Here is a 27,252-nt window from a genome sequence, read left to right on the forward strand (position 1 = left end):
GTACCACTCCTAGAAAAAGTGGATCCTCATCTACTAACTGCTGCATTTCTGTTTTTTCTTTTTGCAGACTTTTTGACCTTACAGCAACCTCATAAGCTGAAGATGGCAACCAAAGGCCTTTTTTCCACTTTATTCATCATTTTAAAAAAAAAACTGACAGCAAAAAATCCTAGTCCTCTAAAAGGTTTTTGAGACTTCATGGTAAGCAACAACAAAGGCAACTTGCAACTGCAAGTCACCCAGAAACAATTCTATGAGCTTGTATGCCCAAGATCATTCACCCATCAAGGTAAGGCAACTTCATACTTTTTAGCTATGTCAAAAAGTAACAATTAATCCTTGAGACAGACAGACACGCAACTTCATACTTTTTAGCTATGTCAAAAAGTAACAATTAATCCTTGAGACATACATACATACATATACAGGTACGAACACACACACACGTGTGCACGCGCGCATGCATCTGTGTAATTATGTATGTGCGTATACATATATGAGTGTAAAAAGCATCCATTAAAGACTGTAGGCTATTAACATAGTCCGCACGTCGCATGATAGCATCAACTTTTACAAGCTCATCATTTAGTCAACACATTCAAATCCGGCCCCAATCCATACTTCACACTTAAATATTAACATCATAAACTACAAAATTGACTATTCATCAATAAAAGGTTAAAATTAAAAGAAGAAAGAAAAAGCCCTCCTCATGTGGTGAGGAAGTATCTTGGATATATCCAGAAAGTAGCCAGGCTTTTTTTTCCAACTTTCAAAATAAGATACTTTATACAAGTATCGAGCACATATCCAAGAAGCATCTGATGAGTATTAGTATCTCATACGGACACAGCATGTGACTTGAAGTATTCAAGCTCCTCAGATTGAGGATTGTTTGTTTTAGTTATGGTTAAACAAAAAAGAAAAAAAGAAATAGTAATGGAGCAAAAATGATGAAGTGTATCCATATGCATATTGCACTGCTTTCATATTTTCCTTCGGTTTATGTTCAAACATTCGATGGCCATTAATGACTATAGATGTGAATCAATAAGTGAGACCTCATATGCAGTAACAACTTCCTGAAATACATGTACCTATAGCAGGAAAATGGTTGCTTCTATAGCAATGGGATATCAGAGCTTGTCACGAAGGAGCAGTACAGATAAATAATGATGCAACAACAAAACAAAAATGGCAGGTGTTGATCAATGACTTGGAAGCATATGCAAATATAGTCAGAACTTCCGTCCAAAGTTAAGCAGACATGTTGGTATCTACTGTGATTTGCTAGGCTTTTTGGTCGATTACAGTGGCTTGCAGATTTGTGCTTATCTTTTCATGATGACCTGGCCAAATCATTTCTTGAACTTGCTGCCACTTTTCTGGTCGCATATGTGCATCAAACTTCTCTTATTTATTAAAGATCAATCAAGGATCCAGGTGCTTGGAAAAAAATGTTTGAGATATGGTGATAGAATAAACTTATGGATGAGTCTGCAACGTGAAACAGCCTAAGAGACATGATGAATTTACATATTGCTAGTGGACAGAAGACACAACAATACATGAAGATCAATTGTAAGGACCTGGGATTAAAAAGTATAAAGTAAAAATGTTAAAATGATAACTCAATTATTTAGGCCATAATTTAGATACATATATAACAATTTCCAGATGCTATAGACACAATCTTCATAAATCTTAATTACTTTCACCATTCAATATAAGGAAAACAAAAAGGAAAGAAAATCAAATTCATTTCTTGAAAATATTTTTTCTACAAATATGATTTTCAAGTTGAAGGGTTTATCCACCAGCTAAAAGGTTTACTAATTAAATGTCAATGGTAGTTGGCAAAGTAATATTATTTAAATTAGTTCGCAGAAGAATGGCCATATTGTATCTGTGTAATTATGTATGCATAGAAGTGTTAATCAATAGGATGTTAGATTAAAAAAAACCAACGAGGGAAAAATATTAAGTAGGATTTTTTTACTAATTAATACTTAATTCAGATTTTGAAAAAGATTGGGCCTCAAAGTTCCTCAAAAAATGTCTGGATAAAGTGGAAAACTAGCATGTTCTATCATAAAAATTCTGTCAGTTCTGAACAACACATAGTCAGAATGTCTATATTAAGATAACCTCAAGCCATCTATTCAAAATATTAAAATTATAACATAGTAAAATCATGATATAATTCAAGGAGGGGGAAAAGCAACCTGGAAGCCCTCGAAGGATGACAACAATATGATCAGGACGAGAGGCACAATGTGGCTGCTTAAACAACTGACGGGCATCAATAACTGTTGGTTTATCCTTAAGAGAATTGTTCAGCGAAAATGCTTGCCCTCCTTCCAGATATTGCTTTGGTGGTGCTTGATGAATGAATGGTAATCCCTGCATTGTTATATTTGAAATCATACATCACAATTTTATGTTATACAACTCTGGACACAAGAAAAATGTATAAAAGACAATTAGACACCCATCAGCATGATTTTAAGGTAACATATCTACTTCTCTGCCACCAAAATTGCCAATTAGAAGATAAAGAATTGCAGTCACATTTCACATCCATTAGGGAATGCAATCAAATGAAATGGCCAGTTGTAAATAGAATCCAATAACATGTGTGAAATGAACAGTCCAAACATCAACCAATAGAATGATTTAAGCTGATTAGCCAGCTTGATCATAAATGGAGGCTCCCCTCCACTAAAAGTTGCCTGAAACAAGAATCTGAAACAAATTCACAGGAATTCGAATATATTAACCACAGAGGTTCCTTACAAGTCTTTGGTTATTGGCTCGGGAATTTCTGGTAGAATGTTGGAACCCACAGATAATAAACCTTAGCAAGAGTTTCTTCGGTACTAACAATATGGTCTAAACAAAGCAGGGATTTAAGGAAATGAAAGCAAAGTAAATAAAGATGATATCAATAGTGAAAATGGGGAAAATTTGGAAACTTCCACAAAGAGAAAGCAGTTAAAGACCACCAAATGAGCCAAGTTAGTCGATCATAGAGCATCAATAAACTTGTACAAGATGGCAACTCATCACAAGTATAGCATTTTTTATACTTCAACCCAAAGACACATTAAAAGATGCACACATAGATTAAAGCAGAATTAAATCCAGGCTTCTTGAGCACAAAGCTACCAAACCATATTTTAGTATGACTCAACATAATACCTAATGTCACTCACGTAGAAGCATCAAGCTAGTTTCACATGCTCATAATTACTGAAATAGGACAAACATATACCTAGAAATCTGTAAGACGCTAAGTTAGATTTTGCAGTCAAATGCCTTAAAACTCACAAGTCCAGATGGAGTCATGCCACAGCAACAGTATAAACTACTGGAACACACACATCTTAACATAAACATGTAAATTTGGGCAAGTAACCTCACTTATTTGGTCATGATTTTAGTTAAAGTAGGTTTCTTTTTCCTTTCTTTGCTTTTTTATGATAGTCCAAAGTCAAACAAATCCACTTGCACTACCAGGACCTAGTTTGAATTACGAGATCATCTAGAGTATGTGTAATTTATGATTACTCAAACTTTTTCAAGAATAAACCCTTCAAAAAAAGTCAAGTCAAACCCATATGAGCAGACAAAAACAATCTAGAAAATAAATGGTATATCCATCTCCTGGTTTACTAGCGTACCATGGTGCAGATTACACCACGAAGTTGAACTGACGATATGACATAATTGCATGATAATATCACAATAAAAGACGAAGGGAAGAATAAGGGAAAATTCAATAGTTTAAACAAAAATTGAACGCGGAACTGATTGAAATGGGGAACAGTGGGAATATAAGAATAAAATCAATTATTCAAAGTGGCAACCATACCTCGGTAGCAAACTCAGTAGAAATATGAACGGGTGCCTCGTTGTAGCAACTGGATTGTGGCAAAGGATGATGTTCAGAAAATGCTTGAGTATTGGGTGGAAATGACGTGGTAGCTGGAGTGCTACTTGGGACAGGAAAAAGTGTCGAAGGCATCGTGGATGATGAAGAGGTTGCTTGAGTATGTACTTCCGGAGGAGGTGGTGGTGGCAGAGAAGGAAACATTTGAGAATTATGCACTGGACCAAGCATTTCTGCAGTCATGCTACCCCTGTTACTTTTACCTGGCAAGGGCGGATAGCTTCCTTGGTTGCCACCAAGCGGACCAGCTTGTTCCACTGAGGTAAAAGTTTCATGTCCAAATGGCTTGTAAACATCCTCAGGAACTGGAGGCTTAAGTTCAGAAGGGGTTTGCATCACATCAGCATACCGGCCGCGGGCTGTTTCAGAATACTGAGGATGCTTTGGAAATCCATGAAAGGATTTCTCGATTGGATGGAACTGTTGGTGATCATTACCATAATATTTCCCAGGCGGACCTTCTGATGCATAATCAGGTGGCTGCCGAGATTCATAAAAGGCTCGTCGTTCGTCTGCAACATGAGCTACATGATTGTCCGAATCCACTCCAAAATCACCGTGTCGGTGACTTCGGGGTGGCTGAAAAGAAGCATCGGGGTGAATGTTTCTTGCACCCACGTATTCTCCAGATTGAGGGTTATAAGCCCCACCTCGTTCAAAATCCACCCTTTCAGGAGGTACAAACCGGTCGCTGCTCCGAGGATTCACAGCTCCCAAGAAATTCTGATAGTCCTCGTTTGCATTTGGTAGACGGTGATTTTGCTGACTAAAAACATGTTCTTGGGGCAACAGCGGACCATTACTACCCACGGAGCCAGTCCCTAGGGCATGAAAACCGTGATCGGCTCCAACACTCTGGTACTGTTTCTGCATGCCATCGGGACCAAACCTATCCGTTCTGTATTCGCCCTTCAATTGCTGCGGCCCTTCCGTAGAATGTTGCCATCCGTGATCTCGAATTAGATTCAATCTCCGCTCATCATCCGCTGAGATCCTGCCAGGGGCATAATCGTACCGATTGTAGTGATGCGGAGGAGGAGGAAGATTACCCGTCGCAAGATCTTCTACTCGCATCCTCTTCCGGGTGTTCTCTCTTTCCAAGAACTCTTCTTCAACGAAGAGCCGCGATGGATGGAAAGCAGGACGAAGGGTGTGCTCCCTCTCCAAGGCGAGATTCCGGACCCAAGGCTCTGGGCCTCTTGGAGCCGGCTCCGGTAACGGCATCGGTGGAGCCGCCCGCGGGTTCCGGAACGGCGTGTCATAGACAGGCCGAGGGAACGGGGGGTCGTGGAGTAAGGGCGGATGGATCTCGGGAGGGAAGCGGCGGAGGTGCTCACCAGCATACCGGTTGTGATCGAACGCGGGAGGCGGCGGGCAGAAGGGGAAGTGAAAGGTTGAGCAGACGGGGCAGAGGTGGCCTTGGATCGGCCGAAATCGCCATGGATTATCCATCGCGAGCTCGATATTGGGAGCTCGGGTTTGGGAGGAGGATCTAGGGTTCCGGCGGTGAGGATCGCATCTAGGGCTTGGCCAGTTCTTCAAATCTGATCCCACCCGGGCGGAGAGAGAGGACAATGGGGAATGGGATGAGAGAGTTCGCGAAACTTAAAAAAGGCGTCGCTGCTGAGGGTTTTTTTAACCCGGTCTGGTTTTCATTGCAACGGTTCGTTTTGCTCGCGGTCCGGTCGATGAGGATTTGGGTTCCGCTCCGACTTGCCGAAAGTAACGGCCGTTATTTTCCTACCTCAGCCATGTTGGGGCGTTCGGTGACCCAACTTAATAATGAATGATCTAAGATCACCGACGACACAAAATTTAAAATTATGTTTGATTTATCATAATACATCGATTAAAAATATTAGATATATATAAGCTACTTATTTGATATATTATTAGAATTCAAGATCAGCGATCATATAATATCAAAAATATTTCTTACAATTTACTTGAGAGTTAAAAAAAAAAATAGAATAAAATTAAATAATTTTTTTTCCTTTCTAATCAGCACAACAAAGAAAAAAAAAATTTCTTATCTTTTATGGAGATGATGCTCACTATCTGCACACGTTTCTTCTCTTCCTTCCATCGAGAAGACGTCTCATCTATCACCCCACACGCACGAATAAAATATTGTGGCAAAAAAAATGATTTTCTCTTTCTAGTAGTAGTTTGGTTAACATTTTTTAATATAAGATGACCGTGAGTGGTATTGGATACTCATTGTTATAACCCAAGCCTAAAGCCCATTTAACCCAAGTCCAATTGAAAAAAAAAAAAAAAAACAGAGAAATCGAGAAGAAGACTCCCGATAGGAGTCTTCTTCTCCAATGAACCGCGGTGGATTGGGAGTTCTAGGACCACCAGAGGTCCTAGGGCTCTCTATAAAAAGACTTTCCCCTTCCTAAGAACCCCCCACAGGTCTTCCTCCCTCTCTTCCTCCCTGATTTCTCCAATTGAAGCCGTGGCCCTTGATTCGTGCTCGCTGCGATTTTTCACCGACGGGATCACCGGAGGCTGAGATAAGCCCTTCTTCCTCTTCCTCTCTCCTCTCTCCTTCTTCCCGCGCCTCTGTGCACAACCACCGGTGACGGGTGTCGCCGGATTTCGTCGGAGAAGGGACCCTCTGTTTGGTCTCTTCTTCTCTTTGATTTTTCGGTGCCGGCGATCACTGCAGACCACCAGCTTTGGCCTCTCCAAACTTGAGAAGGTTGCCCCCCCTGCCGCCATCCTTCACCATGCCGGCTCCGATCCGGACGGCTGGTCAAGGGGAGGGACCTGTCGGTCCCCTGTTTCGGCCAGGGAAGACCCCGAAAGAAAAAGAGAAAAAAAAAGAAAAAAAAGGAAAAAGAAAAAAAAAGAAAAGAAAAAAAGGGTGAGAGAGAGAAAGAGAAGGAGAGAGAGACTTTTTCTCTTGAATTTTTTTAGGATTAATAGATTTAAAAAATAAAATAAAATAATAATATAATAAATAAATAATAATAATAATAAGAATAGAAGAAGAAATATAAGAAGAATTTCTATGGATCAATCCAAAATCTTGGACGTTGTCATCTAGTCAATCCATATGAAGATATTGGATTTTAAGAATTTTTATTTTTTTAATTTGATAAAATTTTGATAAAAAATATGATATTTGACGTATCAGGTTCAGAGAAAAATTTTCAAGATTTCTAAGATTCCTAGTTTGGATTTTCTTTTAAGGTAAGTAGTATTTTACTTTTATTGAATTTATCTGATAAATTATAAATTTAGATTATATTAATTTCATGGCATGCTTGTGATTGAAAATATTTGTTACAATTAATTGTAATTGAAAATAATTATTGAAAATTATTTATGATTGAAGATATTTGTTGAAAATTTTTATGATGATGTAAGATCATAAAGAATGATATGATTGATTTACTCGAATATCACTTATTTATATTATTATTGAAATAATATATGAATTGAAAGATGATATGAGTTGATAACCTGGTTATGTAAAGAACTCCGCCAATGGGGCCATATATGTTGGCAAATGATTTATCCTGAGGATTTATATCGCCAGTGAGATCAGCGACATATCGCCAGAGAGACCAGCGACAAACCGCCAGTGAGACCAGCGGTTCCGAAGGACTTTGCTGCTAGATGATTCGCAGCCTACCGTAAGAAGATACGCGGTATTATGACCATACCACAGAAAAAATGTGGTCATAGTTCATGGTTAGTAAAAAGAACTTAAGAATTTGATGAATTTAAGATGATAAGCATAATTTGAAATTATGATGAATTGAAATTTTATACATGATTGATAGTGTGATGAATTAAATTATGAATTCATGAATTTACATATTGATTTATTATTATCAATAAATCGATATGTACAATATTATTGTCTGATTTATTCAGATAAAGGTATACACTGCTTACTGAGCTATTTAGCTCATGATGAGTTTTATATTTTTTCTTTACAGATCTAGAATATTAGCATGATGCGGGATTTTGGTTGGGAGAGCGAATAGAGATGGAGTTAGCTCATTTGATTTAGGATTTTTTCAGAATTAATACAAGATCTTTATTTTAGTGTTGACTTTGTCAGACAATTATTTTTTTTCTTTTCTTTTGACACTGAATTTTGATTTGTTATTTGAACTAAGGTTTGATCATAAAAAAAATCAAAATTTATTTAACTTTATGTGTATGATATTATGATGAGATGCCTTGCATGCTTATGAGAAAAATCTCTTATGAGTATGCAGCAATTGCCATGACCTTCGACTCATAATCTCGGGTCGGGGGCGTGTCACCCATCCTCGAGAGCAAGTTTCGTATCACCACGTTCAATGGTGATTTGAGGAGTGGGAGTAATTTGAAATTACTGTCACGTAGGATTACCATGGTATAATCAAATACAGTGATCTTATCACCTCCACTCACATCACCCTTGATCCTAAATGGATCACCCCATACCAAATACCCCCATTAAATTTTTCTCTAATAAAATATTTTATTAATTTAATAAAATATTATATGTAAAAATAATAATTTTAGAAATATCCTGGTCTCATCCCACTTATCATTTTTTTTTCTTTCAAACATATCCTTCCACCTCTTTTTATACTACATGCATAAATTCTATTTAAATAACTTTAATTTTTTTAAAAAATAAAATAATCAAAGTTATAATTTTTAAAAATAAATTAAACTCTAATCATTATTGATACATGTCAGATTTGATCCATAAGACATGGCATCGCCAACCAATCAGAGTAGCCACAAAGCCGATCACCTCAGCCAACAAATTCTCACCGCATGGTCATTATGAGTGTGTATAAAAAAATTTAAATCTTCCTCCACTGAATGATAGCTAACCTATAATGGTAGAAAGGTCTTTGATTGTGAGATCCATATTTCATTGAATCATAACAAACTTTTGAACATGCGACTATTTCCAACAACCTTGCATATCTCTGATGTAATAGCTCCAGCCCTTACCTATATAAACTCCTTTCTAAGGACACTCTAGGTAAGTCTTTTGAATTTCTTCTAAGTCTTCCCAAGTCTAAATTCTTCCAAATATAAGCAAGTCTTTGAAAGCTCCATAAAATCCTACTAACTTTGTATTTAGTTGGAGCCATGATACAATGGATGAATAGGATTGAAATGATAGATGGTCTCCATCTACCGTTCTTTCAAAAAGTTACAAGTAGGATGGATGGAAAAGAAGCAATTGTCCATCTATCTTCGTCCACTAATTTGAATCCTCCCAAATTGAGAGGATGAAGGATGGTTGGAGCATTGAAAGATGGAATTTTATATTAATAAAATTATTTCTCATTAATTTTCTTTGATATGACTATAATACATCTTCATTTTTTTTAATATTATTTATATATATTTTTATATATACTATCAATCATATAATATTAAATTTTATTAGTCATTATTTTAATTTTTAATATATAATTTTCATAATTATAATTAAATAAGTAGATTATCTTCTATTTTTATTTTTATTTACTATTTTTTAATTAACTATCTGTATAATATTAATTAACTATTTAAAATAATTTATAAATTAATCAGTTATTTATATAATTAATTTATTAATAATTAATTTATAAATTATTTATTAAATTAAATATTTATATAATTTTTTATATAATTATAAATTATAAAGATTATAAGTTTATGCATTGTTTACTTCTCTAATATAAATAAATATTATAAATTGATAATAATAATATTTTTATGAAAGAGTAGTTCAATAAAAATATTATACAAATATCATCCATCCTTCTTAGATGCGCAAATGGGTCGGATCGGATCAGACTACTCATGCCCGATCTGATCCAGTTTCTTAATCGGGTCTGAATATTATATCCAAATCCAGCTTGATAAAAGATTAGGTTAGGTTAGATCGGGTTTATGATCAAATTCTTGATCAAATGGGTTATTTGGGTTGGGTTGGGTCTATGTATAATCCGTCCCCAATCTATGTAACAGGGGTTCGTTCGGATTCGAATCCGGATCCGGATCCGAATTGGTTTGGATCTAAGTTATAAATAATAAGATCTATTGTAAGGTCATACCATCCCAACCGACGTCTTCAGAATTCATGCTCAGGAGCTCTCGGATTGACAAGAATACCGATGTGAGTCTTGACTGTGGACCTCTTCAAAAATCCGACCTCACCAAAAGGCCAAGCTCATTAGAAAGCCAACCTCATCAAGAGGTCGAGCTTATCAGGAGGACAATATTATCTGGAGGCCGAGCATATCAGAAAGTTAAGCTCATCAGAGGTCGACCTCATCAGAAAGCCGATGTCATCAAAAAGCCAACCTCTAGCCATATGGTGGTATCAGTTAAGATTGATTTGTTACCAATCTGCATCAGTTGAGATCGGCAAATTATCGATCTATAGGTGAAATATGGTCATGTCACATCAGCTGGTCTGAAGGTTTACCAAAGTCGCGTTAATCCAAATCGAATGATTACTGATCTACTGATATGGTATTTAATTTCCAACAAGAGGACATCATATTTAATCAACCTTATCAGGCTCAATCGATCTGCTTGATTTATATTAGCAGGACATCGATTTTAGTAGACCTCTCACTCAGCTAGCAAAACTTTAAGTCAGTTATCTTTCGGCTACGTTACAATCGTGCTACAGCTATGTTACAGTCATACTCCACGTGGAAGAATGACAACCCATAATTTTCTTACAGTTGGCCATTCTATTATAACAAACTAACGGCCTAACAAACAGATCCTCTAAATCAAACGGTTACTAACCACCTAATAAACTCTCTCTATAGCTTAATAACTAAGTAACCTCCTATATATAAAGAGGGATAAGGTATTCTTTGGAAGGTAAGTCTAAGTCAAAATTTATAAAGCTGAGACTCTGCTGAATTCTTTTCAGCTCTCCCACTGAAGAAAATAAGAGTCTTCATTCTGCTCATCCAAAATCTCTCTTCTTGCCTTCTAATTTTTTCATTTCCACTATCTATTCTTAAGATCTCGGCTGACTTAAGCATCGAAGGATCCTAAATCAGAGGATATTCCACCGATCCTAGGACTTCTTTCATAAGTTTACTCGTAGTCTTCATCGACTTGACCTTTAGTAGTTCTCTAGCTCGATCCAGCACCGATCTCACCCACTTTCTTTCGAAGTCTTGCAACAACAAAATCAATAAGTACCAAATAAGGGATGTCATGGCATTGTTTTGTACAACAACATTGTCTGAGAACTTGCGTTTCTTTAGCGTGTGCTTTTTATTATTGACTTATGTACCAATTTTCAAACTATCAAGTAGATACCGAATCCTGTGCTTAACCCATATCTAGTTCTACTTATATTCTTATTTTTGTTGATGTTTCTAATGAAGTCCATGAAGCTAAAACGAGTACCAAGACCCAACTAATGAGATCCTATAAAAATGAGTACTAAGATGTTTCACATAATTTGAAAAGCTATCGATTATAGCCAACAACTTTTGATCAATAAATCTTGATTCTTTTCCAACCTATGTAAAGTCTGGATAAATGAAGGTAGGAGAAAGTTAGAGAGTTATATTTTATCCATATTTAAATTAGTATGCTTCCTTCACTTCTGTAATGTTAAATGAATAAATATTCTAATTCTACTTCTATCATACTTCTTTTGGATATATATATAAAACCTTGAATGAGGTTGATGGAGCAACAGAAATATGAGTTTAAAAAGACCATCTTCCGAAGAATCAAAGGATTGTAATAAAGAAAAAAGGAGCAGAACTTTGAACTTCAATAAACAGAGGAGGACAGAACTAAAGAAGGTAATCATGGTCAGATCTTGTATTGAGTTGATTTAGATCTTGCATTGGATTCGGATCGAGTTGTTTATCTCAAGACCCAAATCAACCAAAAATTTCTATAGATCAGAACTCAATCTAAAAAATGAAATAGATCCAATTTTAGAATCCAACTCGAATCCACGAGCCCTTTAAAATAGTTCGGATCGGATTTACACGGGTCGAAAATCGGATCGGGTCATGGGTTAACCTCATCAATTTGTAACCTTAATCTTTCCTCTCATTTTTATACCAAACAAAGGAGAAAATCATTTCCACCCATCTTTCCATGCTTCACTAAATATATGAGATGGATAGATAAAAATTCATCCTTTCTCCATCCATCTTTTTTCATCCATCCTTCCTTCAATCTATCTTTAGTATCAAACAAAGAATAAGTCTGAATTAAACCTTCTTGATCTCACTCTTTTTCTTCTTCTACTATCTCTTTTAGAACCTCTTTTGTTCCATCCAACAAATTAGTCTAGCCTAAAGCATCGAAAGATCTCCATTAAAAATCTTCCAGCAAACGAATTTCCTCTACTTGTGATGTTTAAGAGCACTCATGAGCGGTCGCAATATGGATCTAATCACTTTAAGATCTTCGACCACCTTCCAAAGTCCTTGAATCATCACTTTCTATCTTTCATCATCAACTTCAGCTTATCAACTCGAGCCAAATTGATCTTCATCAACAACAACTCTTTTTTCTTTTCGAACAAGAGTACGAGGAAAATAAAAACAAAAAATATTCCATTATTTTTTAAAAAAATTATATATAGTATAATCTAAAATTTTATTTTTATTTTCTCATCTTAACATTTATTTGAAGTATCCGATGCTAGTGGCTATAAAAATAGTTGACATTAGTATGACTAAAATGTTGGCCATACTGTAAAGAATAATTCAACGATATATTATGAAGTTTTAATTTTTGTAATTACATTGAGTAGGGCTGAAAATGTCAGGATGGCCGAGTACCTAACTGGCTTCAAGCTAGCCTTTTATGCATGGTTGGGCAGCATGACAAAAACACATTGCAAGCAAAAACACAGAGAAGACGGGCACACTGAAATGTACCATATGGAAGAAATCTCTACCCCTAGACACCCAACTAAAATTATTCGTACAATCCCAACATAAATCTCTACTCCTATGCACCCAACTAAAATTATTCATACAATCCCAACATAAACCAAGAAGAACTTAATACTGCAGTAAGAGGAAAAAAAAAAAATACTAGACCAAGACAATCATAAACCAAAAAAGATGCTGCTGTCACAATGCGTAAGACTTATTTCCTATCGATGCTAACTTTTTCCATTGGAACTAGACTGGAATAGAAGTGACGTAATGCTCAGGAGAAACTGCATTATTAAGGCCTAAGCACCAAGGACAGGCCAACCTTGGAGCTCTTCTCAATTGCTTTGGTATCAACCTCCCCCGTAACGGTAAGGAATGATTTAGGCCTCCACTCATGTTGGATAAGAGCACTAGCTTTACCATAATTGTTGAACCGAGCTTTAACCAGGGTCAGAGGGTCCAGTGCATGTTGTGTCCCAAATGTCAGGGTGTTCTGATTGCTTGAGAAGCTGTGGGTAAGTTCAGCCCCAACTGCTGTGCTTGACAATGGACTAACCAAGTGATAATATGAAGCATTCACGCTATCTCCCTTGTCATTCCTACATGCAAATTTCCGACAGATGGATCAGACTCCATAATCTAGCACTTCAGTTCAAAAATTAGTTGGGTGTTTCATTTAAAAGGTAAGATTCATTTTACACTTACAGAAACTTTGCAGTTAATTTCATGCTTCCATCCTAAAAAAACTAGACAGCTGATTCACTATAGAGATACTCACACAGTCAGCGAGGCAATGAGATCAGCATTGGTGATGCTCAACCCAGCATTGTACTTTATGAAGTCTCCAACCGCAGTATCAAATGAAACATCAGCACCAACAGCAACAGCATTAGTTCCAACTACACCAGAAAGGCTGACAATGGGATTGGCAGTCAATCCGATACTAGCATTAACCCCTGCATGATCATGCTGGTATTGCAGTTCAACCTGAAACGACAATTAAAAAGTGAAGACTTCAGACAACTTTTGCTTCATGTACATGTATATATTTGAGGCTTCAAGGGAATCACTTGATGTAGTAGGAAAAAAGAAAAACAATTATCTACCTGTCCAGATCTCTGATCTGGCAGTACGAAGCTGAAAATTGTCTTCAACCCAGGAGTGGCAAGTTCATCAACTGCAACTTTTGTTGAAAGCTGGTAGAGGAAAAGGCACAGGTGAAAGTTATCATCTCATAATATTCACTTTCAAAAACACAAAAGATTAGCATACGACCATGCTACTGATATGCACTTGGATATAATGCCAGGTACAACTACAAATAGTTTTGCTACAAGCCGCATGATAGCAAGGAACACTTTGGACCTTTTTTCTGATCAAAACCTAATACTTAAATTATATGTGCTAATTAAAATAAGTATCCGAACATGTATAGATAAGTTCCTAATAAATTCTTACAACAAATGATAATGATACTTCTTCAAGAGAAAAACTGCAGAATATAAAAGTATACATAACATTAAAAAATAATACATGCACTCTGTAAACAACTTACATTAGAGTCGGAACCTGCTTTGACATCAACAGTGATATTCTTGTTCTTCAACTGAGATTGAATCTCACCAAAAATCAGTTCATTTTTCTTTGTACCAGATGCTGTAATGGCCTGCAATGTAAAACAGTATGTGCATCCGAATTGACAAAGATAGACATAAATCAAGCCAAATAAAAAGGAAACAAGTAATGCATCCTGAAAAATGTTTGTTATGATTAACAGCCAATATAGAAACCAGATTTCATCACTATATCAACATGTTCTGCACTAGAGAAGACTCACTCTAAGGTTAACAACATAAAGCCGGGCATAAAAACTTCATTGGGTATTGCAGTGTATATTCAACAGATATGAGGTTTCTTTGTTACTAAGTATTCATGTACAAATGACACCAATAAGCAGCTTAACATGCAGACAGTACATCATTCCTGCCCTTCCACCCACATGTAGAAGGGATGGTTGGCAATATACATACATATATGCAACAGAGGTGCACATTCACACACACAAATATATATGGTTTTTTTTTTTTTAATTTTTTTTTATAAAAACTTTACATAACTAAATTGCTCATCAATGCAAGTGTTGTAAATGAATATTAATATACTTTTCAACCTTAATAAACTAACATGGTCCTGGAAGAAAAACCCTGAAAAATGAGGGTTAGCGCTGAAAAACTATTGCTTATAGTGGACCCGCCACCCATGCACGTGCCCCTCAAACCCCTAAACGAGTGCAAAACTTGATTTTTCAGGGTTATTCATCCCCCAGCATATCAATTTAGCAATTTTGTCTCCTGTGCTGGCTTCCTATCAAACATCACAATTAATATGATACTAAAGAGAAAACAAATTTTAAACCTATAAAAACTCTCAAATGTTTTCAAATATCAGGAGTTGGCATTTTTGAAAAGATCAAAACACATGCCAAAGCTTCTGACTTCTGGAAATTAAGATAAAGGATGCATCAGATATTCAACTGTTAATGATGTAAAGGTATATAGAGTAATAATTAACTACTAGCTTAGAACTCCGTGCGATGCACGGGATGTAATTATTTTTTTAAATAATATTTTTTAAATTAAAAATCTAACATAATATAAAAGACATAATAGATGATATCAAATATTCTAAATAAAAACGTAAACTCAGATTGTTTAAATAACATGATACTAAAAAGTAACATAATCATTTCTGTCTTTTGTTAATAGAGAAATCATTCCTTGCATCAATATTTTCAGCATAAGTTGTTTCGGAATGAGTGCAGTAGATTTACATAATGAAAGAAGAAAATTATAAGAAATGATTTAAAAAATCATTATTAACAATCATATCTATACAAACCATATCAAGAACAAGACAATGAAATTATTCACTATATTATAAAATTGAAAAGATAATTACAATAACAATCAATATAAAATAAGACAATATCTAAAACAATAAAATTATTCATCATATCATAAAATAAACAAAAGATAATACTATAAATTAAGTTTAGCAAATATCCTAAAAAAGAAAATGAGAATAAAGAAATAAAAAAAAATTCATGAATATAAATCTAATTAATCATATATAGAGTTCAATGATGCTTAGTGGTGGAAGATCAGAAATTGGCAAGAGGAGGAAAACTCATGATGGATATACATAGTTCGATACCATGTCTGGTCTTAGCACATTGCCCTTTGCTTTTTTTCCCATTTTCAATTGTTTCGCTGTCTCAACTATGTAGATATAATAAAGATATAAAAGTGACCTGACTAACTGAGAATCTTCAAAATCTATTTCTATAAGTGTTCTCATTATACAACTTCTGAATGTGCACATCTTTTCTAAGCATCACCACCTTTTCATTCATTTTATATTATCTGTACTACTAATTGATTTACCTCTTTGTTAATACAGTATTCACATCTTTTAAGCAAAACTTTTTTTATAATCATCATAAAATGCATGAGTTACTAACAAATACAACAATGCAAAGCAGTTGGTAGAGCATTGCCAAGACAGCTTGAGTAGTCAAATTGCATCATATATTAAAAAAATAGCAAGCTCAAAATTTAGATCACCAATACAGGATAATGCATAATCCACCCAAAAGGCCAGAACTGCCAAAATATCAAAATAGTCTAGCAAAGATAGCAAGTCAGATATGTAAATATGATCATATAGCACAGAACATCAAAACTCCAACAGCAGTGAGCAATAACTAATCTCCAAACACTCAGATTATCCATTATTTCTATTGGGAATAAATGTTCAAACTTTTCAAGCATGCCAGTTAGAAATCTTTTCAAAGTCCTAGCATTCTATAGCTTACAAAGTTTATTATTGCAGAAAAGGAAGAAAGTTGATATCTGTTAATGCTAAACATTCATCATTCAGTTTCTTCGATTCAAAAATTAAAATTTTTATTTTTGAAATTTATGCAATACTAAAACAAAGAATCATCTCTTTTCAAATTCGTAATCATGTAGAGGTGATGTCATACTTGATCCAATTTTTATAAATTATTTTTCATAAATAATTACATAATTTTGAACTTCAATAATTTCTAAACATTTTATATACAACAATCTAATTTTTAAACACATAAATATATATATATATATAAATAAATCCAGAGATAAGAGAAAACTTACCTGTTGATCAAATCCAAAATTCTATAATCCTTCCAATCTGATCTCTAGATCCGGTGTTCTCCCGGTGTTGAAGGCTTTAGCACATTAAATAAGTCTTATTAACCCTCAATTCCGGAGAAATTAAGATAAATAAAAAGACCTTTAATCTAGCCTGGGCCCAGGTCAGGGTTTAGGTCTAGATTTGAATCAATTTCTAAATTGGATCTATGTGACTCGGGTTGACCTAAACCTAATTGAATTTGGGTCCAATTTCTATCCAAATCAGCTCAATTGACTAGCCTTACTTGAAATTGGGTCAACTCAATTAGGTTAGGTCCCTTTCTCTCTCTCCCCCTTTCTTTCTTTCTTTTCTCCATTTCTCCCAAAATCGAAACCCATGGCCTCTCTCAGGTTGTCATAGGGGACGGCCGGAGGATGGGGGGTCGGTGGTGAGGTAGCCCGAACGGCCGGTGGTGGTGGCACGACGATGCTCAGGGGCAACAATCCGGCCGACAACAATAGGGAACCCGAAAGAAAGAAGAAGAAGATCCACCTTATCCCATGGCAGTGAACACCGAGAGCCGGAAGGGAGAAAAGGAAGGAAAACTTACCAGGAATAGCGGCAGCGACGACGGTAGTCAGTGGGGCGGTTCAACGGATCTCACACCTGAAGAGGTATGCTAGGGTTTAAGGAGGAGGGTTAGGGTTTCTAAGGAGGCAGGGGAACTCGACATGTCGGCACAGTGACCGCAGAAAATGGGGAAGAAGGAAAAGAGATTTCGATGAGGGTTTGATGGTTTCAATTGAGAGGTGGGAGGGGTTTATATAAAAGAGGATGGGAAGGGTTAGGAGAGGTTAATCCTCTTCGGATAAGGTCGGATTCCGCCGGCGTATGCTATCAAAATTTCTCCCCCATCGTCGGAAACAAAGATGCCTTGTTTCAATCGAATTCGACCTTCGGGTTGAAGGACCGATTCTCACATTGCTCTTCGTCGGTAAGCATCGAGGAGAAAACCAAATGAAAGCCCGCTCCAATCCTCCTACGGTTTCACTCCACGTGGCAAAAAACTTTTTATCCACGTGTCAAACGGAGACACACCAACGCGAAGCTCTGTTTTAATATATATATATATATATATATATATATATATATATATATATATATATATGATATCTCAGATATGATAAATTATGTTATTTCATTGTTTTGATTTGTAATTATGTAAGTATATTCATTGCAATATTCTACTTAGACATGCAGAGGCACACATGCATCCACACTATTATGTCTACGGCTCTCATTTATGAACTACATAATAACCGTGTAAATACCAACCAAAATATGAGAGTCAGAAAAAAGAATCAAGACCACAAAACAATAAATCATTTGATTATTCTCGTAAGAAAAATCAAAGCAGAAGTAAAGTTTATTGGTGACAAATAGGCGTAATGGAAAATCCATGAACAGCAAAAGGCACGTGAATTTTAGAAAGGTTTGCAATGTTGCAAAAACCCATTTATGTTGGAATATGTAACTGCTAAATAGATAAAAAAAATACAAATGAAATGAGCAAAGTAATCCTCAAAGACTCAATAGCTGGTGAAGAAAATTGCATCCCTCAACCTATTCTTAATTTCCATATTATTAGAAGTCAGATTATCCTGCTAACATTTGTATGTCAAACATAGCTAAATATATGACAACATGAGATAACATTTTCCAAAATCCACAGCAAAAATGCATCATGATGGTGGTTTTAGAAAATCAATTATTCATTCATTAGGCACAGACAGCAGAACAATATGCAACATGAGAGATTGTTTGATAATCTTCATTATGTCAATTACAGAAGTACACCTAAGATGACATCTAACACATGTATCACAAAAAGATTCCAACAAGGTGCAGCTAAAAATTTCAAATCACTGGCATACTTATGCAAATGTCTGACTAAGATTCATAAAGGCATGTTATATAAAGATCATGATGATCACATTATGTATACAAATGACAAATTTAATAAACACTTCTGTAAACAATACAATGATCACTAACTTGACACAACAAACATGTTCATACATGCACTTGGCACTCAACGTCAAAACAAATTTTAACAATATAGACATGAACTATGCACCTTCAAGAGCAAAACAAGGCAACTGAATATTGTCAAATACATCAAAGTTCGTGACAAACTAATGTACTTTTATCCAATCTCGCACTTCTATCACTTCTATCTTAAAGAAGAATTCGGACTCAATTAATATAAAAGCATACTGATAATTCAACAAGTTATTTGTCGATCAATTCTCTGTAAATGTTAAAATTTACCATCCCTTGTCATATCTTTATACAAGCGCTACAATCATTTCTTTAAGATATCCCATCTCCATTCTTCCAATCAAAGTGATCCAAGAAAGACATTACTAAGCATCTGAAGACTCCCCTAGAGGACAAACTATTATAAATTAAAAATATAAAGAAAAATCTGCACATGACGATAGTGAATAAAGAAAACAAGAAACAGCATCAAACAATCGTCGATCCCGAAAGTAACAAGGAGAGAAAAAGTAAAGGCCCTTAAAATCTCAGCAACAATCCTTTTTTTCTAGGGGAAAAAATCACTGTTTCAGATTACAAAAGGAAACCAGAAACAGCCCCCACGTAAAACGCTAACGCGCAGCAGCGTAAAGCAAGGGAAAAAAAAAAAAAAAAAAACAAGCTTATTCAAAAAATAGCACAAATAAAAAAAGATAACATAAAATTAAAAAGGAAAAAAAAAAACACCCACAACTCCATTGGCGGTGTAGGTGGTCACGGTGAACTTCTGGTCCGTCTGGTAGTCCTTGTAAAGAAGATCTGCACCCAAATAAATAAATAGATACATCAAAACAAATTTTTGGAGAAACCATAAGAATTTTGAAAGATTTCATTTAATTAATTTGTCGAACGAATACCTCTCGCTTGTTTGCCGATTTCTGAATAGAGACCAGGACCCATCTTTCCTCGCTCGAAATTATTTGGGAGAAACAGAGAGGTTCGAGAGGGATTTTATAGGAGAGGACGACGGGAGGCGAAGCCGCCTGGATTTCTTGGGCTAGAGGAAAGGAAGATGACTGGATAAATTATAAATTTTTTTTTTTTTTTTCATTATTCTCTCTTTCTCCCGGATTTTTCTTGGCGAGAAAACAAGAAATGGTTCTGGCAACCCATGATTCCGTTTTTATGGAGTGATGTTCATCGTCCGATTTATGAGTTCCGATCATATCGACTGTTGGGATCGAGTTTTCTCGTCAGGGTGTACATTTAATTGCATTGACTCCCTGTCTCCAGTTCTGGTACTAGAGTACATCAGATAGACATGTTTCATGTTTGTACTGAGTGCCATACGATTAGCCGTTCGATTGTCTTTTAACGGTGATGATCTAAGTTCGCCATTCGCGACAATTTGGTGGTGGGTCCGTTGTAGAGTGAGCGGGAGGCGATTCTTGGCGGGCCCTCGGGACGTTTAAGACACGTGGCATGCTTGGGAAAGGTGTCTTATGGAGTTTTTAGAAGTTTTATAATTTGAGAGTGGGAAAGTTAATATTCGTCATCAGCGAGGCGGGCGGTTCGAATGGGGACGATGGACGGTTGGTCGGACCCGCCTCGGCCTTCTCTTTATTAGGATCATTGGGCTTTCAAATGATGGGCTAGCCCAAGAGAGACTCGGCCTAACGTGATGGGGTTTAGAGGGAAAAGAATTCCTTTTGGGAGACTACTTGCTCGTGAAGTATGCTTTAGTTTAGAGAAATTCTTTGTGCACCATGAATGATACAGAATTATACATACTATTCATGATGATTGACTTATATGTAGAGTTAAAAAAAAAAAAAATTTCTTTTTACACGTTACACCTCGACTCCACACACGAGTCAATCACCGCGGACAGTGCGAGTTTATCACTTCCGATTCCAATATCAGTTGCGACCAAATCATGTCTTGCATGTAGACGTGTCTACGCTGCAGGCAGGAAAGCAAGCCATTACTGTTGAAATTTTAATTTGAAAAGATTTAAATTTAAATAAATAAATAAATAAAAAAACAAACGTAATCTCCGAAGTTTGGTTGGTTTACATGCGTTAAAATATTTTTTTTTCATCCCACATCGGATGTAAAAACCAACTCCTCTTGCTTAAATTAGAATCCCAGGCCAGCATCTTGGCTTTTGCAGAAACTGGGCTGCCAGGCTGGCGCGCACTTGGAAATCTCTCTGTGTTATAACGTTCACAAGTTCAGAGGCAGGCAGCGTGTGGTTATTGAATATTGGAGAATACGATCTATTCCAGGTGGTGGGGCCGACAAACAGCCGGTGGTTAAACCCAGCATTAACAACTTCAATCTGTCCATGTATCTTCTATATCTTACCATGTCTCAATAAATCACTTTCCTTTTTTCGAATCATCTAGCCAATGATAACCAAGCATTACTAGAGAATATTTTTTTGTAACCTAAAGAATACTACAACTGCAACTGCAAGAGAGAGAGCAGTATCAAACACGAGCTCAATTATCAAGAAAAACATGCAACTAAGGCAACATGATAAACTATAATTGCTTCGTGTTCACTCGGCAATAGCATCACGGCAATAATGTAAGTTATTAATTTCACCTAGCTGACCAAAACGTTCGCAGCTACAAGCAAGACATCCACATGTTTATTCCCCAAAGTTTCTTTGCAATGGCATTGGCCAATATTGCTTCTTAAGGCCACTTCATGGAGTGGTTTTGGCCTGGAGGAATCCATCTCTAACCTGAGATGCGATGTCGTTCACGGCCCCAGGGCCATGTGGGATAAACACAGCTGAAGACTTCGAGTGTGCACCGATCTCCTTCATGGTGTCAAAGTACTGGGTAACTAGAATCATGTCCAGAACATCTTTTGCTGTGGTTCCAGGCACGTTTCCTGAGAATGCAAGAACGCTATCCCTCAGACCGTCCACAATGGCCTGTCGTTGCCGTGCCATGCCCAGCCCTGCTAAGTACTTGGATTCCGCATCACCTTCAGCCCGCTTGATTTGCAGTATCTTCTCAGCTTCAGCTTTCTCATTTGCTGCCACCCTCATCCTAGCAGCTGTCGAAGCAATTAACAGTACAGTTTTTTTTTTTGTAAAAAAAAATCCCAAGGCAGAGCACAATTTAATAGAAATTATACGAAATTCTAACACTTAGAATTAGAAAAACTACCACACATGTGCTGAGCATATGTTTCAATTTTGACCAAATATTGCTTAAAGCAGGTTCTCAAGTTGTCATACAATAGTTGATCCAATGTTAATAGGTTCTTGGTTACCACTGTCAGATATTTCTATACTTTTATCGTTGTATGCTCTTATGATGATGAAATAAATTTTCCAAGAGAAAGCTATCGGGTGGTAGCCACTGACATGTCACGGTGGTTGCCTATGGAAAATCCCTAGGATAACTGGTTTTGTTGATGCCTAGGGCAATTAAAATTACATTTACACACACAAATTGTTTGTAAGTAACCATTGTCACTCTTTATAGCAAATATGAACTGTTAAAGATTTAACTGGTTCCACATATCCGATGATTCCCAAGGAAAAAGACATGTCTGGTTAAAGTTAAGAGGGCATACTGATCTGCAGCAATTACTGCTGCAAATGGTAGAAACATTGTGTAATCCAAAATATTTACCTGCATTTATCTCATTCATAGCTCTCTTAACATGCACATCAGGCTCAATATCCACAATGAGTGTTTGGACAATCTTGTATCCATATGTTGACATCGCCTGTGCAATAGAATAACACAGAGACTTACAAACAAAATAATTGACTGGAATAAAAGTGTGACTGGATGACAGATTTAATACCTTCTCAAGTTCATCTTCCACAGATTTTGCAATATCATTTTTCTGCTCAAAGACATCATCTAAGTTCAACTTTGGGACACTAGCCCTGATGACTAAAAAAAAGCAGCGGCACAATTTTGTAAGCAATTAATGCATGTTAAATATATTTAAGCAACCAATATAAGAATTACAATGGAAATTATCTCTGTCCAGACCATTTCCCACCAGAACAAAGGGATAACAGTATGTTTGCGAATATCAAGCCTATGGTTTGTGCAAGTTGCATAGCTGAGCAGATAGATAATAATACTATTATCTATCTACTCATAAATTTTACATATAGATCATGGAGAACAACTTGCATATTGCTTGTGCAAGTTGAATAGATGAGATATAAAGACCAAAAATCTATGAATGTTTTGTCAACAGTCAAGGAGTCAAAAACAAATGCCTGAATCTTCACAAAATCAAAATTTTGTAACGGGAGTTAACAAGCATGAGAAGAAGTGAAATTACCAGAATTAACTTTTCTCACATTTGTTTTCAGCTAATATGTTGGATTGCAATGAAAAAAAGGTTAGGTAATGACATTTGATCTGTCCACTCATTTGATGCATATGCTTTGTGTATCCCAAAATAGAAGCATCAGACCATAAATTGAGGATAATAAAGGAAAGGCATGTAGGCATTATATTTGATTATAAATTATACAATGACTAAGGACCATTTGTCTGTTATCCGCAAAAGTAAAAGGTTTTCCTGCTGGATACTCGGGCTACTGCTGTCAGACATCTGCAAATAAACTACATAGAGTTTCAGGTGAATTAGTCTAAGATCACTTTAATTCATTAAAAAAAAAAAAATCAGAATACATGCATGCATTTCAAATCCTCTCTTCATTTTAGATATTCTGTCAGCCTTGTAACAGCTAAAGTAATTCAATTTCAATGATGACAACCAGTGAAACATTGTACATGTAATTGAACAATTAGAATCAGTTATCATATTCTCTATAAACCTATGTTAGAACATTACAATCAATCATTGAAACAATTGGGTATATAAAAAGAAATTGATGCTAAATTGTCTTCTTTCCCTTTTCTTCATGTGTAGATAAGCAAGCATGTTGCTTTTATAAACTCAATTGTACATGTATTCAGAGTCCCCATCAGTGCATGTATTTACAGCATTTGATCATGTATCTGTGCATTCATGCAGCCAAATTTGCATATTAAATGTCTAAACAAATATATAAAGAGGATATAAGAGAATTCTAGATATAACATTAAGGAGAAAAGTTTTACAAATTTGTTATAATTAATAAATATAAGCCCCAGAAAAAGAATCAGCCATTTCAACATCAAATATCCCTCTTTAGTGAGGCATTCTACAAAGTATTAAGAAGCCACCAACAAGGAGACCATATACAAGAATAAAATATTCTTGCACGAGTAGGAAAATTTGCAATTATACCATCAAAAACATAGGATTGGATCTGCTCCTTTTTGTTGCTAAGCTTATAGAAAGCATCAACTGCCTTATCAGACATGGCTTTGTATTGTATAGATGCAACAACAGTGACGAATACATTATCCTGAATAACCAAAAGGAAATTCATGAGACACAGTAGCTTCAATCAACCAAATTTAGTTCTACACTAATTTTATTACTGTATATCAAAGGCAATAGAAGAGATAAAATAAGCAGTATCCTGATATATATGAGAACAAAAAATTATTCAGCCACCAGTTGTGAACTAGACAATGATTTATATTTCTAGTGCATGATGTTAAAAATATGCATCTTCCTCTGTTTGAATTTGAAGCATACAAACCTAGCAAAAGTCCAGATGTCAAATAGCAAGCCTGATCCTATTCATAAAGCTTATTGTTTTCTTGTTGGTTTTGCTGTTAATTTTTGGCCCGCACATTATGTCAAGGTATTTAAACTGCAAATGACAGAGATCTGCATTTTCCCAACCATTAGCCAATTGATATGCTTTACAAAACAGAATGAAAATGTAGAAGTTTTCCAAGCCATATTGAATCCAATTGTTAATGTTATTATTATGGAGAGTTTGATTTTGATTCCAAATTCTGCACAATTATATGTTGTTTCATCTGAATCCTTATATTATCAAGTAGTGGAACAACAGTTTAAACGTAAATAAAAATATAAATGATGTACAGTTAGAGATAAATCAAGAGAAGAAGCTGCAAACCTTTGTTTTGGTTTCACAACGAATATCAAGCTGCTGCACACGTAATGAAAGATAACCAGCAACCCGACTCCCCAAACACCATGGCAAGAAGTGGCATCCAGGATCAAGCACATCATCAAACTTCCCAAAACTTTCCTTGATGGCTACAGTTGACTGGTCAACTTGTATGCAACCAAAAACCTGTCCCATTTTTGTGCCTGCATGGTGAAATAGTCAGATGAAAGCTAACTCCGGATAAGAGCAAGCACTCTAAGCTACACATTGGTCAATTAGATAATTAATAAAGCTAACAGCAGATCCATAAAAAACCAATGGATGTAATTTCTCGAGAGAAGCTCGTACACAGATTGTTCAGAAACCCTAATCAATCAATACTTTAATAACCAAAAGCATCCAGCCCATGGAAATCTTAAAGCAGATCTTACAGAGTACATGGCATCCTTAGTGCCAGATTGTTCGCTGGTAAAGATGACATTACTATTGAATAAGTTCAAGAAATATACCACATAGAATAGGAGCAGTGAGAACCTACAAAATATTTTAAAGGCAAAAGGTCAAAAAAGGGGCATCTAACTAGTTTAGTAAACCTTTAAAAAGGCCAAGATGCCATGCACTAACCTAGAACAGAAACCAGCAATCCAAATCCCATCCACGCAAATAAAGAAATACGGAAACTAAAACCTCGTACCATCAATTTTTTTTAATTAACATTTCCCTTGAACTATTGGGGAAAAGGCATAGAATTATCATCCTGCAGAGTAACAACTGGTCTTGTCAATCTAGATGACACAGGACTAAATAATTCAAAAAAGCCTTGATGAAGTATTCATTCAACAAATTAGACATCCAGGGATTTAGATATAAACCAATAAAAGCAAGATGCTACCAACAAGGACCACACACTAGCAACCACCATGGCTATCATGCATCTACTCTTCCACAGTAAGCAATATTTCTTCGTTGCTCCTTGTCTTTCTTTGTGTTAAAAAATGACTTGCAACGAAATCATGGAAGAATTAACTATATTATAGATCCCACTCAAAGAATGAAAAATTAATCCAAAACCAATACCAGTTTACCATTGTAAAGAATATTAGTTAACACAATCACCAAACTTTATTGGTGAGAAGAACAAGAATAGCAAGAATCCAACTTATGAAAGCGATCGTGAGTCAAAGATCACCTTCGAAACCGACTATTAAACTTAACATGCTGATGCCCTACCCCAGCTATGATGTGCAACCGTTTTGCTAAACCCAAATCTCAAATCGGTCGTTAAAATAAAGAGATATAATTAATCGATAAAAAACCACATAGCTCGAACGCACAACACATCATTGTACAATTTTTTTTACACGAAATAAAAATAAGCACGATCCAATTTCATAAAAAAAATTGAAGCAAACATTTGGATAAGGGGAAGAAGGAAAAAGAGAGAAAGGTCCAAAAAAATAATAATAAAAAAAACTTTTACCTCAAAGAAAAAAAGAATTGGCACTTGAAAGAGCTACAGAACGGTGGCGAGAGAGGAACAAGGCATCATGTAAATGAGAATAGAGAGGTGGGTGAGAAGACGAAACTACTTGGAAATTTCGCACAATAGGAGAATTAAATGATGGAGACGGGAAAGGGAAAGACGAAGAGGATAACAACATGATTTCCGCATTAGGAAAGTCCCGCATAAATACCGAAGCCGAAGCGCCATCTGCTTTTCACCAGGGCGCCTGTACAGAGGCGTCGAGGGCGTTCTTGCTCTCTTTTTTAACCCGCAACGGGAGGAGTTCGGAATCCGTAAGTTTAAGATCTGTGTGCAGGTTGCGATCCAACGCCCGACATAGCGAAAGAATATCCATCATTCTTTCACGCGAAAGGTACAACCCCGAACAGCTACGTGGGTTCACGCAACGGTAAAGAGGAAAGAAAGGAACGGAAAAGTAAAAAGGTGCATCTTTTGCGCAAAAGAATTATTCGCTATTGAGTTTTGTTACGGTACTTAAAAAAAAAAATTTTAATTTTTTTATTATTTATTTATTTTTTATCATCAAATTAAAAATAAATTATTTGAATTCCGACCATCTAAATTTTAACGAGTTGAAATCAAATTTGCTTGATGCAGTGAATATTATAAATTTTAGAATTATTTTATA

At 35.9% G+C, this 27,252-nt stretch overlaps 3 protein-coding genes across 7 annotated transcripts in view; all 3 read right to left on the reverse strand.

Moving 5' to 3' along the window:
• Positions 1–5,551, reverse strand: part of LOC105047923 (uncharacterized) — a 28,937-nt gene extending 23,386 nt beyond the window's left edge. For 2 of the 4 annotated variants that reach the window (XM_010927064.4, XM_073260578.1), the window contains exons 1-2: positions 3,875–5,551; positions 2,226–2,403 (exon numbers count right to left, since the gene is read on the reverse strand). In XM_010927064.4, the coding sequence (XP_010925366.1) occupies positions 2,226–2,403; positions 3,875–5,404 (1,708 nt within the window). In that variant the 5' untranslated portion in view covers positions 5,405–5,551. The remainder of the gene's footprint in view (positions 1–2,225; positions 2,404–3,874) is intronic. The other 2 variants (XM_010927060.4, XM_010927059.4) reach the window with 2 other exon arrangements.
• Positions 5,552–12,830: 7,279 nt separating this feature from the next.
• LOC105047922 (mitochondrial outer membrane protein porin 1) lies at positions 12,831–20,250 on the reverse strand. Its single transcript, XM_010927058.4, has 6 exons — positions 19,989–20,250; positions 19,823–19,890; positions 14,411–14,521; positions 13,962–14,051; positions 13,634–13,842; positions 12,831–13,454 (listed from the first exon to the last, which is right to left on the reverse strand). The coding sequence occupies exons 1-6, from the start codon at positions 20,029–20,031 to the stop codon at positions 13,148–13,150; spliced, it is 828 nt and encodes a 275-aa protein (XP_010925360.1). The 5' UTR covers positions 20,032–20,250; the 3' UTR covers positions 12,831–13,147.
• A 1,329-nt stretch (positions 20,251–21,579) lies between these two features.
• On the reverse strand, positions 21,580–26,878 carry LOC105047921 (hypersensitive-induced response protein 1). 2 transcript variants are annotated; one of them, XM_010927057.4, is made up of 6 exons: positions 26,580–26,878; positions 25,106–25,302; positions 24,358–24,478; positions 22,906–22,997; positions 22,728–22,824; positions 21,580–22,143 (listed from the first exon to the last, which is right to left on the reverse strand). In XM_010927057.4, the coding sequence occupies exons 2-6, from the start codon at positions 25,292–25,294 to the stop codon at positions 21,785–21,787; spliced, it is 858 nt and encodes a 285-aa protein (XP_010925359.1). In that variant the 5' UTR covers positions 25,295–25,302; positions 26,580–26,878; the 3' UTR covers positions 21,580–21,784. The 2 variants fall into 2 exon arrangements, with proteins under 2 accessions (XP_010925359.1, XP_073116680.1); XM_073260579.1 differs by having other exon boundaries at positions 26,759–26,825.
• Positions 26,879–27,252: the final 374 nt, after the last annotated feature.

This window comes from Elaeis guineensis, chromosome 7 (genome assembly GCF_000442705.2).
Source record: "Elaeis guineensis isolate ETL-2024a chromosome 7, EG11, whole genome shotgun sequence".
NCBI lineage: Eukaryota > Viridiplantae > Streptophyta > Magnoliopsida > Arecales > Arecaceae > Elaeis > Elaeis guineensis.

Excerpts from the sequence above, each read along its gene's own strand:
- LOC105047922 (XM_010927058.4), bottom strand. The coding sequence starts at position 20,031 with ATGGGTCCTGGTCTCTATTCAGAAATCGGCAAACAAGCGAGAG. Across the intron at positions 19,891-19,988 it reads AATCGGCAAACAAGCGAGAG|ATCTTCTTTACAAGGACTAC; the intron begins GTATTCGTTCGA and ends ATTTGGGTGCAG. Across the intron at positions 14,052-14,410 it reads AAGCAGGTTCCGACTCTAAT|CTTTCAACAAAAGTTGCAGT; the intron begins GTAAGTTGTTTA and ends TTCCTCTACCAG.
- LOC105047921 (XM_073260579.1), bottom strand. The coding sequence starts at position 26,810 with ATGGCGCTTCGGCTTCGGTATTTATGCGGGACTTTCCTAATGCGGAAA. Across the intron at positions 24,479-25,105 it reads GTTGTGAAACCAAAACAAAG|GATAATGTATTCGTCACTGT; the intron begins GTTTGCAGCTTC and ends TTGGTTATTCAG. Across the intron at positions 22,144-22,727 it reads TATGAATGAGATAAATGCAG|CTGCTAGGATGAGGGTGGCA; the intron begins GTAAATATTTTG and ends TTGCTTCGACAG.